Consider the following 13,814-nt stretch of genomic DNA (forward strand, 5'->3'; position numbering starts at 1 on the left):
TGGTTGTCAAATAGACAAAGTTGGAAAAAATGATTATTTCCATGAAAAATAATGGCTATCAAACACCAAAAGTTGGAAAATTGCAATATTTTCTAGGTTCAAATTTAAGTCAATCAAACACGTGTAATTACCATTTTTCATGTAAATAAATTCCAGACAATTGAATTATCTGAAAAATATTTTCTTTCTATACAATTTTCTTAATTGCAATCAAACACACCCTTAGTGATAAACGCACTCTTCTTCAAACAATAAAAAAGTCGATTCTCTAAATCCCAACCAAAAACTTTACAAGCTTACCCTACCCCGTTACAACTCAAAATCAGGTGAATTAAGGAACAGGGGTTCTGTACTTCGTAGTTTCTAGAGACGCCAGTCTTAAAATACTTCCTCTACGATGGCCCTCCGGCCCCTCCGCCACCACGCCGTCGGTCGGCTCTCTTCCCCCGCCTCCCGTCACAGCTGGTGGCGTCACATGTCCACTGCCACCAGCAAGAAAACACCCCTTCTCTGGGACTATACAAACTCCAACATTACCACAGACAACCCACAGCAAAATAAAGAATCGGCAGTCACAATCCAACTACTATCTTGGGGTCGTGGGGCCTCTGGCCAACTTGGCGGGGGAATCGAGGAAATACGATTATACCCCTCACCCGTTGCAACACTCATTCTCCCTCCCACTTTCAAACTTTCTTCCTCGACCCCAGGTCGCCTCTCCTCCCAGTGTTCAAATGGTGTTGGGGCTGGGGGCCAGGTGGAAATAGGGATTTCTTGTGGACTTTTCCATTCGGCTTTGGTGGTGGATGGAAAGCTGTGGATATGGGGCAAGGGCGATGGCGGCCGCCTCGGGTTTGGACATGAAGACTCTGTCTTTGTTCCTACAATGAATCCTAATTTCGACTCGGCTGTCAAAAGCATAGCTCTTGGTGGTCTCCATTCTGTTGCTCTCGATTCCCTCGGCCGCGTCTTTACTTGGTCAGTACCCGCCTTTTTGCCATATCTTCGGTGTAAAGGATGCATTGGAAAATAGTGTTTTACGGAGTTATAGCCGTAGATGAATACTACTACATTAACTTGTGTTTCAGTTTTGTATTCTATTCTCTGTACTAGGTCTCTTGTCTTGATTTTGCCTAAGTTATTACAATCTACTGATCCACTTCAGTGACAATTTGAAGTATCGGAGCTCTAACAACGAAGCTCGGTGTGGCATTTAGGTCATTTAGAATGAGACAATTATTGAAAATTGAATAGGATAAGTCTAATTTGGTAATTACAACACCTTGAGATGAAGATCATAACAGAATCATCACACTTTTAAAATCGTCTGGCATGTTTAAGAATGCTATTTTGCAGATCACTATGTAGTTTCATTCAGCTGTTGTAGTTTCATTTCATCCCAAATCAGATTACGCCATAGCTTTTAATTTGTTGACAAATCCATTGAAGATTTGCATAGCATGATCAAGCTACTTCATTTTTACTGCATTGGTTTCCAAGTCTGATGCTTCCATTTAAAAATGAAGTTTTCAGGGGTTATGGTGGGTTTGGTGCTCTTGGACATTCTGTGTACCATAGGGAGCTGTTACCTAGATTGGTCGAAGGATCTTGGGATGGAGAAATATGCCATATTGCCACCAGTGGGACACATACCGCTGCTGTCACTAAATCTGGTTAGATATTTCATTATAAAAATCCATGTTTATAGCAGAATAAATCATCTTTTAAGTATTTTGTTATAATCATTTGATTTCCTGGGATTCGTGGACTTAGACGGTGAAATCGTATCTTAAAGAAATATTCTAGTGCTGGCAATTATACTTGTAGGTCAATCTTGAATTGATTAAATTGACTATGGAATTTCTTGAACTTATTTTATATCGAATTTGTTTGTCAACACTCAGTAATACAATTCGACTTTATAATTGTACCCGAATCTGTTGATGTGTATGTCCTCAACCAAAATATAAATTAACTTTATCCCTTGCGTTGTCATTATCTTGTCACCCTACTGGGGTTTCTATCTTATTGGGACAGTAATACAAGTCGACTTTATAATTGTACCTGAATCTGTTGATGTGTATGTCCTCAACCAAAATATTAATTAATGTTGTCCTGTGCATTGTCATTTCTCTTGTCACCCTACTGGAGTATCTATCTTATTGGGATAACTGTAGTTCTATACTTCTATACATCGGAAGAGAATTCTATATCTCATGTTTTATTTTGTGTTTGAAGTCTGCAGAAAAATGATATTATTAAATCCATTTTATTCCATCTTTTTGCATCCAAAGAATATTATGTATTTTTTGTATAACCTGCTCAATATTTTCTTATGCTTTTTCTATGCCATTTTTATTTCTCGTCTGTTCACCCTTACAGCTTGCCTTATCACACCATAGACGTCAGTGTATGATCCACTCATGTACTCAACAACAGTATGAATGATTGCCATATAATTATCCTGTTGTTTCTATCCAGTCAATGGTCCATTTTTAGCAGGATCTGCATTTTTCCCTTTTTTTTTTTTTTTTGCCAATGAGATAATATTAGTCATTTTTAAGCACACGATCTGCTTTAGGGTTTTTAATAACATAATACGGAGAAAATAGAAAAAAAGCCATTGAATTTGACATCTTATAGTGCCACCTCAAAACTGACATTATATTTATGTTAACCCTTTTTATGAAAGACGTAATGAGCAGTACACATCACTGTAAGCAATGTTAGAGCAACAATCTGTTTCTGTTTTGATAGGTTTTAAGAACTACTCATCCCGTGTATTTTATTTAAATTATACACTCTTTTTCAATTAGTTAGAGCCTGGTTGCCCACTGTCTTTTGCTACTCAGTCTGTATTATAATTTTTCCCATTGAATTGTCCCATAGTCCAATTTGATGGATTCGGCAGTCAACACATTATGTTCTAGGTTACGACTACATAATGCAGCTTGATGCAACCTAGCGCCTATAAAAACTTCAATAGATCTACAGTACAACATTTTTGACTGCCAACCCTCCACGGCCGAGGCCCCCCTCAATGGGTTCTAATCCTATCACCACAGCATTTTAAGTTAGCTAGCAGTTCTCTTTCTTGCTACTGCTCTGAAATAATGCTTGAGCAAATATGGAGGAATCTATCCTAGAAATTGGTTCTGTTCCAAGTTATGGTCCATTGGTGATCTTTCAAGTTATTTTACTGTTATTTAACTTTTTATTATGAAATCCTTTCTGATTTATCTAGGTACTACATTATGTTTCTGATTTATATTAGCAATGTATCGTTTCGCAGTTTGATGGTTGTGGGGCACACAGGCAATTAGTATTGTGTATGCCATGCTACAATCTTGTCCCTTTTATCCATACAAGTGAAATGTTTCAAATTCTTTCAGAGCTGGCCCTGATATTTTGGGGGCCTTATGCCAATTTCAAATTGGGGCCCTATATCTTGATTCTCCTTGTATAGAGTTTTAGCCTATTTGATGGAGATTAAGCCCTTGTTTGAATCCCATTTTTTCATCAAAATACATTGTTCAATAGTGATTTGACATCATTTCAACCATACATTTGTCAATAAAATAATATTACACACAAATTCAAAACTTTTTCTTATTTTTTAACCACACATTCTCCATCGTAACATTATTTCAAAATGCATTTTTTTTGAGAAAAATGAAGCTCAAAGAACCCTTAAAATCAAATGTTTAGTAGATTTTGATAGAAGTAGATAGAATATGTGGATTTAAAATTTTGGAACCCATAAAATATGTGGTTAAAATTAATTGTCAATTTTGACTTAGATTAAAATCTAGATTTTAATTGATGCAAAACAGGGGCTTAATATAATTATAAAGAATTTAACACAGACAACTAAGTCCCAAAATTTGAAACGAAAATAAACGAAATGTCAAATTTCAAACAGCAATACAAACCACAAGTAAACTTTGACAAATAGAATTACAATACAATGACAAAGGGGTATGCTCATTTGTATAATTATTTTCTCACTACAACTATTTCAAATAAAATTAAATATACATTTGAGTGATTTATGTACAAAATTGAAGAATGTGACTGCAAAAGATAGTGTAACAAAATAATGAAAATGATGATCAAATATAACCGAGCTTCTAATTTTATATTAATTTATAAGAAATTAACTCAAAATAAGAAGTATCTAAATGAACAAGAACAAAGAATTATTAAACTCAAAGTACTTTCAGCAAATAGCTAAAAATATTATTATCATGAGATTAAAACAAAACAATATAATAACAACCTATATACTCAGGGCCGCCACTAAATTTGGGGCCCTTACCAAAGCAGGCCTTAGGCGATCTCCTACTTCGCCTATACTCAGGGCCACCACTAAATTCTTTGATACATGACATCCATTAAAAAAGTTGTGATGTAAAATAGAGATGAGAATATTGGACTATTTTGTGAATTCATACGAAGGCCTTGTTTGATTCTCTTTTTTTTTTAAATACATTTTTTTAATTCTTCTTTTCAACCACGCATTTTTCAATAAAATAATATTACCTGTAAACTCAAAATTTTTTCTTATTTTTTAATCATACATTCTCCATCAAATCACTATTCCAAAATGCATTTTTGTTGCAAAAAAAGGGGCATCAAACAGGCTCTAAATGCACCATACGGGTCATCGAACAGTTTGTAGTCAATGCAGAAATATTTGCCTTATTTTTTCCGCTGATCTTGTTTAAAGAACAATTTCTCTATATTTGATGAAGGAAAACTTTACATATGGGGCCGAGATGAAGGTGATGGTAGGTTGGGCCTTGGTCCTAGTCGTGGTCCAGACCAGGCAGGTGGTCTCAGCATTCCCTTTGAAGTTAAAGCACTGCCTGTGCCAGTGGTTGCTGTTTCGTGTGGCGGCTTTTTCACAATGACATTGACTGAAGAGGGGCAACTTTGGAACTGGGGTGGTAAGGGTGCTATGTCTATTGTTAGAAATTATATCTTGTTAAATTATGGGAAGAAACTTGATTGAAATCTGAGTGCATCACTGTAGAGTAAAAGAGAGAAGTTGATCTCACCTGTTTAAAATTATAAAATCAGAAGATTGTGTGTGACATGTGAAGGTGAAAGAGAACGCAAAGAGGATTGAAGGCAAATTCTCAATTGATTCATATTGCATCTCTCTTGGGTGCTACACTATTTAGTATTTACAAAGATTGATAGGGCTTCTTGCTTGACTCATGATTAATCAAACTGTACAGTTACTGGATCTGAAAACTTGATAGGTCAGTGGTAGATGCCCTTAAGGTTAGTTTATGGTATGGGGTGGCAGAACCACAGGTTTGGTCGGGAGGTGCCTCGCTGAGGGTCTTTCCCTTTCTATGCTCTGTATATTATGGCCTTTCTTTTTTCTTTTTTAATAAATTTCCTGTACCTATTTTTCCTTTTCTATATTTTGAGTCCTCCATACATAATGGTCATTATTATGATGTGCGCGGTGGAGTTTCTTTTTTCTACATTTCTCATTTTATATTATTTTTTCTTTTGGGGTCGGTTGAATGTTTAATGGGCCTTGTATTTGTAAAATAATTGCTTTTCATTTAGCCATTTAACTTACTAAATTAGTGCAAAATTGATTAAAAACATCTAGTGTTCTTTTCTTACAGCAAACTCTAACTATGAGCTCGGTAGAGGAGATAAAGTTGGTAGCTGGAAACCACAGCCTGTTCCCAGCCTGAAAGATGTGCATTTAATTCAGATAGCTAGCGGTGGATATCATTCTCTTGCTTTGACTGGTATGATGAGTGGAGAATCTTACAATCCTGTAGGAATATCTTTATGCACATGTATCGTTGTATAGAGAAATGCTATACGTATCTTATTTGGCTATTCCTGAAATGAATTCAGACAAAGGGGAAGTGCTTTCATGGGGTCATGGTGGACATGGCCAGTTGGGTCATTCTTCCCTTCAAAATAAGAAAGTTCCTGTACGAATTGAGGCCTTAGCTAATGAGAGGGTCACTTATATTGCTTGTGGGGGTTCTTCATCAGCAGCTATAACTGGTAAGTTAATTCAATATATGTTCAACGCTAATATTATATGATGGGTTTGACATGATTTATTTCCTTTCGCCTTGCTCTCATTTCATACTCACATGTCTGAAATAGTTCTAGAAAATATAAAGTAAAAGACATTCTAGGGTTGGTTGTTTGTGTTTCATCTGGACAGGGAGGATGCAGACTAGTTTGACATCAGTATTTGTGCATCACTTACCAAAGGCAATGCCTATTTTCTTGGTTTTTTGGTCTACACTCTACATCAGTCTCATTCGATGATGAAAACCATTTATGTACCTGAGGTTTAAGTTTAATGACATCATGGCACTTAGGGTTTAGGATATTAATGGGCAAAATTGGCAAATTTTGACAGATTTTATTTTATAATCTGTTAAATTTTTATGTGAGGACAATTTTTCCTTTATTTAAGAAAATGGAATTTTAAAACACTAGCAACAGGAGAAATGGGGGAAGAGAGAGAGAGAGAAAGGAAAGTAAGAACAAAAAACTGCAAATAGGGAAAGCAAACCACCCTTCCATGCACCCCCGACACCAGCCATCTGCCTGTTCCACCCTCCCATCCTTTGCCAACATGAATTCTCAACCTCCTTTGCCACACTTCACCACCCCTTTCCCCATCTCTGTATGCTACACTCCCAATCTCTTTCTTATTAGCTCTCTCTGCAAGCTTTCTCCACCTTTTTCCCTGTGCCAGCGTCTCTTATCTTTCTTCCCAGCAGGGGTGGTTTCCTACTATGGCTCTTTTTGCTTCTTTTCCCTTTTATTTGCTCTCCCTTTGCCTTCTCTTGAGTTGCGGAAGTACAGCTTAGTCTCCAGCCCTTAATGGTAGATGGATTGTTACATTGAGTTGGATGATTCTGAATGTCCCAGTTGAGAAAACTCTAGATATTCACCCCTCATTTGGCCATGAGCTTCTAGTTGTCCACTTTGGATCACTTTATGAGGAGTTCAAGGTTATTTTAGATTAAAGAATTAGACTTTTGAGATGCCCGGTACTTGAGGAAAATGTAGCATTTGAACGTATATATAGAGATCATAATAATGAACATCAATAGCAGCAGTATTCAATGGGATACAATCACCTACCCTTGTACCATATATTATCTTACCATATGTGAAAGTTTTATTTGTGGAATTTGTCTATGAAAGGGTATAAAGAACGAAAAGAAAAAAATATAGGCTAGACTTAAGCGTTAATCGATACGCTGAAATAAAAAATACGAAGAACCAATGATAATAGTAATAATAAATCCTAATGAAAAAGAGTTCAGGTTGAATTCCATAAAATATTTTCTATAATATAGATTGGATTGTCTATCATTATAGACAAATGAAAGTCTTTCTCAAAATTCTATTTATCCACTTGAAATTTTCAAAATAGTTTGGTTGAACTCGAAAATTTCAACTCGAAAATTTCAAATGGATGAATAAGTTTGGTAACAATGAAATTGAGTGATTGAGTGCTATCTCCCATTTCTTATTGACATTTCTTAGCATAGAAAATACAATTATAAGTTTGTTAATCAAAGTTCTAAATAATCAAGTCAGTTACAGTAAAAAATATGCTACTTCTTTTCCTATCCAAACATACTTAGCTCCTTTTTGGTTCAGCTAAAAAAGCTGATTAAAATCTAAGTTAAAACCAACTATTAATTTTAAAATCATATTTCATGGAACCCACAACTTTTATCAAAATCTACTAAAAATTGGACTTTCTATAAACTAAACAGGGGCTTAGAAGCTTGCCAAACATTGTCTAGCAATAATGCATGTGTTAACTCAGTATTTATGTTTGAATGGTTTTAAGAAACACAATGTGCAAAAGAGTAACTGAATAAAAGTTGTCATGCACAGACAAAGGTAAGTTGTACATGTGGGGAAATGCCAAAGATTGCCAGCTAGGTATTCCTGGACTGCCGGAGATACAATCATCGCCTGTTGAAGTAAAGTTTCTGGTAGATGATAACGGCAATGATGAACTAGGAAATCACAATGTACTTTCTGTAGCTGTTGGTGCTTCTCATGCCATGTGCCTTGTTTCAAGATAATGTTGTAGCTAACTCAACTCTTTTGCTCAATTTTCCCTGTTAATTGGTTAACTTGCCGTTTAAGAAAAAGTAGAAATTAATAATATCTGTATACTGATTTTCCTCTGAGGCTGAAACCAAGGTATCGAGATCTAGCATCTGTGTTGTACACTGCGTAATGTCTCGAGTTACACTATGAACCTGCATCATATGTTTCCTCGACTCGTATAAACACTTTTATGCGTTATACAATGTAAAAATCTGATACCTTTCTTTATGCGCTCTAGCAACTACTTCATTGCTTACAGTTGCTTTGTTGCCCGGCTTTGATACTATTTGATATGAATACGGATGGTGAGCATCGAAAAATGAAATATATAAAGATAAAAGGCAAAAATGGTTTAATTTGAGGAAACTTGGAACATCCCAAGTACTGATTTTTGAGGACTCTATAAGGCTTCGAACACAAAATATACGTTTGTGAAAAATATGATTGCGCACCAGTTTTATTTTTATTTTATTTTATTTTTTTTTATTTTTTGTGGGTACCAAATAATTACAAATACATTACTATCTTGATTAATCCCAACTTAAACAATAAATGAAATAAAATCTTACAACTAAAAATAACATTCCTAAAAACTAAAATAAGCTCGTAGTGGGATATACATGAAAATAGCCCAAATAGTATATAACCTTTTCCAAAATAATCATATATGATAAATTATTTCATTAAGGGTATTATAGACATTTTACCAAAAATGAATAGTAGTAGGCCATTTATAAAAATCTCCCGCTCGTAGTAGGGAAAAATAAAAAATTATTGTTTCACTCTTTGAGACGTTGAAACGTCAACGGAATTATCATTATAAAATATATGGCAATTGTCCTTTGAACAGGACCGGATTACATTGAACACTAGATACCTTAAAAGTAAGTAGTTTACAATGAAAATAATCAAATATTGATATTGGTGGAGTTCCTATCATGTATACATGTACAAAGGTGGTGTACACGTCCCTCACACAGGGGTTCACACATTTTTTATTGGGGGTGGACTCCTCTCTCATGTGAGGGGCGTACAACGTATGTCTACAAATAGCAAAATTCATTATGTAATGTAGAGCACTGCTGCACTAGTAAGCAGGTCGTGAAATCTGCTCCTCCATGCTAGCCGGGCACACCGTGACCCCCCACCACTACCGGCACCGCCATGCAATTATACGACAAGCACATTGCAACCAAGTCCCACATCCACGACGACCTAGCCGCAGTTGGGAATCTCATTATGTAATCCTAAGATTGATGCCATGCAGCTGGGGGGGGGCACGTGCAGTTCTTAGATGTTGACAAGTAGCGGAGTGATGCCGGCATCCTCAGCGGAAGCATACCGGAGATTTTGTTCCGACTGAAATCCAAGTGGAGCAATTTTTGTGGAAAGTTATCGGGCAGCTGTCCAGAAATTTTGTTGTCGGCCAGCACGAGAACCTTCAACTGAGTTGAGGTGGATGTGGATGTGGCGGCTGGGATTGTTTCGAAAACTGGTTTTGGCTGAGGTCAAGGGCGTGGAAATCTGGAAGTCGGGATTGCGCCGGTTAGGTGATTGTTACTCTTAGCTTCTTGAGCGAGTCAAGTTGAGAAGGGATGGTCGTGGTCCCTGCAACGATGCCGGCAAAAGAACGAGCTGGCTCAGCTCGGTGAGTTTGGCAATAGAGGGAGAGAGTATTCCAGCTAGTCCCGGTGAATCAGATTGACCAGTACCTAGGACTAGTGACTCAACTCGTCTTGGTTGCTCGGAAGATGAACAATTGACTCCAGCGAAGGACGAACAAGGGTTGGCAGGTCGAAGTCCCAGCTTAAGAAGTGGTGGCACCAATGTCAATGAGGGTGTTCTTGATTTTGATGCTGTTCTGCAATTGTGCATTTGTTGATTGGCTGTGAAACAGATAGAGAACAAGTGCTACCAACAAAAAAGAGCACTTTTTTCCCATAATTTTCTGTGTGTTAGATTGAGAGATGATGCTGGTTGAGCACCAAAAAGCTGAACAAGAAAGATGGTAGACTTTGTCTACATACAGAATATAGACTGTCAAATTCGATATTGATCTAGGATTGGAGAAGAGCGATCAAGGATTTGTAGACCACATGCTCGCTCTTCTCCAATCCTTTCGCTTCTGCTACATTATATAGGAACGGGACGTAGATGGAGACATTGGCCGTAAGCGGGACACACTTCTTTCCTCTGTCGCCTCCACAATTTTTTGCTTACTTCAATCCCTCATCCTTCTCTTAATACACTAATAAGACATGCATAAAATAGTATTATCAACATAAATAAAGTCACGTGCTTTGGAAAACCTTATATATTTCACCAAGAGGCTTTCTTTGATAAAAAATAAGAATTTACTATAAGATTCGAAGTTTCATCTGAAAAGGTCAATCTTTTAAGAGTGATTCAAACTCATATATATTTGTCTATATTTCAAAATTTAGCTGATGTGAAATATATCCTTTAATATTTACTTCATCACAATGTCAAAAAAATTATTGGGTGGGGGTAGGGGGATGATAAAGGAGCAATAAAGAAAGATGTGTAATGTTGCTTCGACATGATTAATAGACATGGATTTTGACATGTCACAGCACTTGTCCGACTCCTTTTTTTTTTTTTTTTTAATTGTCAATCAAATTTGACACGTATGTCAATGACCATATTTATGTAGCATTACTCTAGAAATATTTGCATCTATGGAGGGTGTTGAGATTGAGAAGGGAAAGCTAACGAGAATTGAAATAGGGATAAAGAAGAAAATTATGAGAAAAAATTAATTAAAATTATTGTTTATTAATTTATTAAATAGTTTCGTATCCTCTATTTATTTATTTATTTATTATTATTATTTTTTAAGGTCAAGCCGTTCCATTATTGCAAATCTCCCCTAATAAAATGTGAAAGAAGAGTAGAACACAATCCATCCAACAAGACTTTCTAAATCAACAGAAAAAGAAATCGGAATACACAACAGAATTTCATGTCTTCTCCATAAAAAAAGCCACGACTTAAATAATACAATACTTGTGAATTATTATCGATTATATAGAATCACTTTTTTTTTTTTTCAGATTTTATGCATATATGGATTAAATAGACTATCAACTGTAGATGAAATGGCATCGATCATAACCTGCATAAAAGTATTAAGTATAAAAAAACATATTTAAATAAAGTATTTTGTAGATAAAAGAAGCTGTGAAAAGTAAATGCAAGTACTTTTATAATTAACTTAATGACTTAATTTCTAAACTAAGACTTTCATAACAAAGAATTTTTTGACTTTCTATCAAATGTTTTGTTTTATTTGGTACCATGGCTTTGTTGTTTGCTAATTGTTTTTACATACCTTAAAAACTATTAGTCACACAAGTCTTGGTGTACATAACGTATGTACATATGGTTGTTCACATCCCTCACATGGAATGGGGCTCACCTTACGCCAATTCCACCCTATATGAAAGACGTGGATACCTCTATGTATCTAAATTATGTCAATCAAGCACGACTCGTTAAACAATGTGTGTCTAGTATTTTGAAAGTTTAAAAGAATGTGCTTCTCTCATATGTTTATTTAACGTTAGTTTGGATTTAAATAATATTATGTTAGTAAAGATGAAAGGGAATGTCAGGAGAAGACATTTATCTTACTTGGATCAACAGTGACAAGTATTGCAGTGCCTCCAAAGTCGCAAGTTCCTCCACTGTTTTTAGTCTTTTGCCAATAACTATTAAAAGCGTAGGATGCATGAGATAATACTGTATCCGGCTGGTAGCAGAATCCATTAAGCTTAATAGGCTCACAATCGGCGCCTAGTAATGTACAACATCGCTAACAACCAACTGAATCTCGTGTTTTAAAAAGTTCTTGCATCATATATCACATTAATCTAAGATGCTTTAAGCCCCTGTTCGACAACCATTATTTGAAAACTCTTTTATCTTCGTATTTATTTTCAATCATATATTCACACAATAAAATATTTTGTACGTAAACCAAAAACTTTTTCCTATTTTTTAACTACACATTTTTAAAAAAAATCATAATTCAAAACTTCATTTTACCTAAATAATGATTGTCAAACAGGAGCTTAGTCTTAGACTCTTAGCAGCATACCTGAGGCGCACGCATAATCCAAAGCTTGTTGAATTGATGAAGTGGGTATTGTTGGCTTGGCGACGCACCAAACAGCATGCTCAGGCTTTGTATAAGCTGGTGGTGGTGGTCGGAAGCGTGAAGGTAGGCTTTTTGGGGTGGTGGGTGGTGGCAGGGACGGAGAAGGTGGATCGTGGGAGAGCGGAGGATATACACAAAATGGAGATTTGGATTCACCCTTCGAAATATCGATTGAAACATCACTATTCATCAACTCGTGCAGTGAATATTTATGCATTTCTTGTGGGATTTTGGACTTGTGGATTCGTGCTTCTGCTGCAAGATGTTGTACAAATAGTAATACGATACAAACTGCTAAAATGGACAATTCCATAGTCTCACTTCTTGGATTCGTAAGGATCGTATTCCAGTTTCGAAATCGTCTCTAGATGTCATTTTGCAAACTAAGAATTCTTTATAAGATGTTTGTAGAGAATTTGTGCTTGCTCAGAATGCAAGGGAAAATTTATTCAAAGGAAAAAGTTAAAGTAATTTAGAGCTTTTGAATTTTTCATTTAGCTTCTAATTCAACCTGATCAAATACCCCACATTTGGTTTCAAGAAAAAATTCCAATCATGTTCGAAAAGAGTGAGGTTGGAGCATAATGCAAGCATATTCTCATTTTACTTGTTCACTCTGTGAAATATTCTATTTACTTCAATCAAATGAAAAATCTTGCCACGAAGAGAGATTGATGGCTCAAAATTAATGTGGTTTACAACGAGGACATGTTTGATTGTCAATATTTTCTATGGAAAATATGTTTTTTCCATCCAAATTCATACTTTTATATTATTTGATTGACATTGTTATCCATGGAAAACATTTTCCTACATTTGGTTATTTGATCATATTTTCTTCAAAATCAAGGAAAATATTTTCTTTAGAGGGAATATGATTTTATTTTCCATGAAATTCACTATCTCTTTCTCTCTCTCATTTATTCACACTCTCTCATCTACCCACCAATAAAAAATCGAAAAGTATAATATTTTTTAAGTTGAAAATTAAATCAATCAAACACATTTAATTGACAAATTCTATGCAAATAAGTTCTAGATAATTCAATTGTCTAGATTTTTTTTTTTTTTTTACATACAACTTTCATGTTTGCAATCAAACACATCCCTATATTCAATGATTTAATAGCATTAGATCTTTTAATGGATTGAGCAATAAATCGAACAAGTTAACATCTAGCACATCTCGTAACGCTCCGAAGTTACGTTTCGAAGGTTGCTTAATTAATTTCTTTATCCGTAAGAAAAGTGAATTTACTCATATTGTAATACCAAAGAAAAATAAATAAATGAATAAAAACTTCAAGAACTTTTCGGAATAAAATAAGCTATTTTATTGTCTTAGAAAAATGTCTTTTAACTTAATCCACTAATGTAATATAAATTCAGCACTTATTTTTTAAAAGATTCAACATCTATTTTGAACATAAAAATTCTAATTTGAGAAAAAAGATTTCTAACTAAATATTAAATATTAAAAGAAAATAAAATTCTTAAT

The 13,814-nt window shown here is 35.2% G+C and overlaps 2 protein-coding genes across 3 annotated transcripts; one reads left to right on the top strand and one right to left on the bottom strand.

Moving 5' to 3' along the window:
• Positions 1-307: 307 nt before the first annotated feature.
• LOC111402075 (probable E3 ubiquitin-protein ligase HERC3) lies at positions 308-8,366 on the top strand. Its single transcript, XM_023030124.1, has 6 exons — positions 308-978; positions 1,534-1,673; positions 4,755-4,949; positions 5,649-5,777; positions 5,890-6,045; positions 7,915-8,366. Exons 1-6 carry the CDS (start codon positions 398-400, stop codon positions 8,106-8,108), a joined length of 1,395 nt encoding a protein of 464 aa, XP_022885892.1. The 5' UTR covers positions 308-397; the 3' UTR covers positions 8,109-8,366.
• A 2,702-nt stretch (positions 8,367-11,068) lies between these two features.
• On the bottom strand, positions 11,069-12,677 carry LOC111402757 (major pollen allergen Ole e 10-like). Of its 2 annotated transcripts, none has more exons than XM_023031096.1 (3): positions 12,257-12,677; positions 11,791-11,867; positions 11,069-11,272 (listed from the first exon to the last, which is right to left on the bottom strand). In XM_023031096.1, exons 1-3 carry the CDS (start codon positions 12,627-12,629, stop codon positions 11,207-11,209), a joined length of 516 nt encoding a protein of 171 aa, XP_022886864.1. In that variant the 5' UTR covers positions 12,630-12,677; the 3' UTR covers positions 11,069-11,206. The 2 variants fall into 2 exon arrangements, with proteins under 2 accessions (XP_022886864.1, XP_022886863.1); XM_023031095.1 differs by having other exon boundaries at positions 11,791-11,952.
• Between the last annotated feature and the right edge of the window lie 1,137 nt (positions 12,678-13,814).

This window comes from Olea europaea, chromosome 10 (assembly GCF_002742605.1).
Source record: "Olea europaea var. sylvestris chromosome 10, O_europaea_v1, whole genome shotgun sequence".
Classification (NCBI taxonomy): domain Eukaryota; kingdom Viridiplantae; phylum Streptophyta; class Magnoliopsida; order Lamiales; family Oleaceae; genus Olea; species Olea europaea.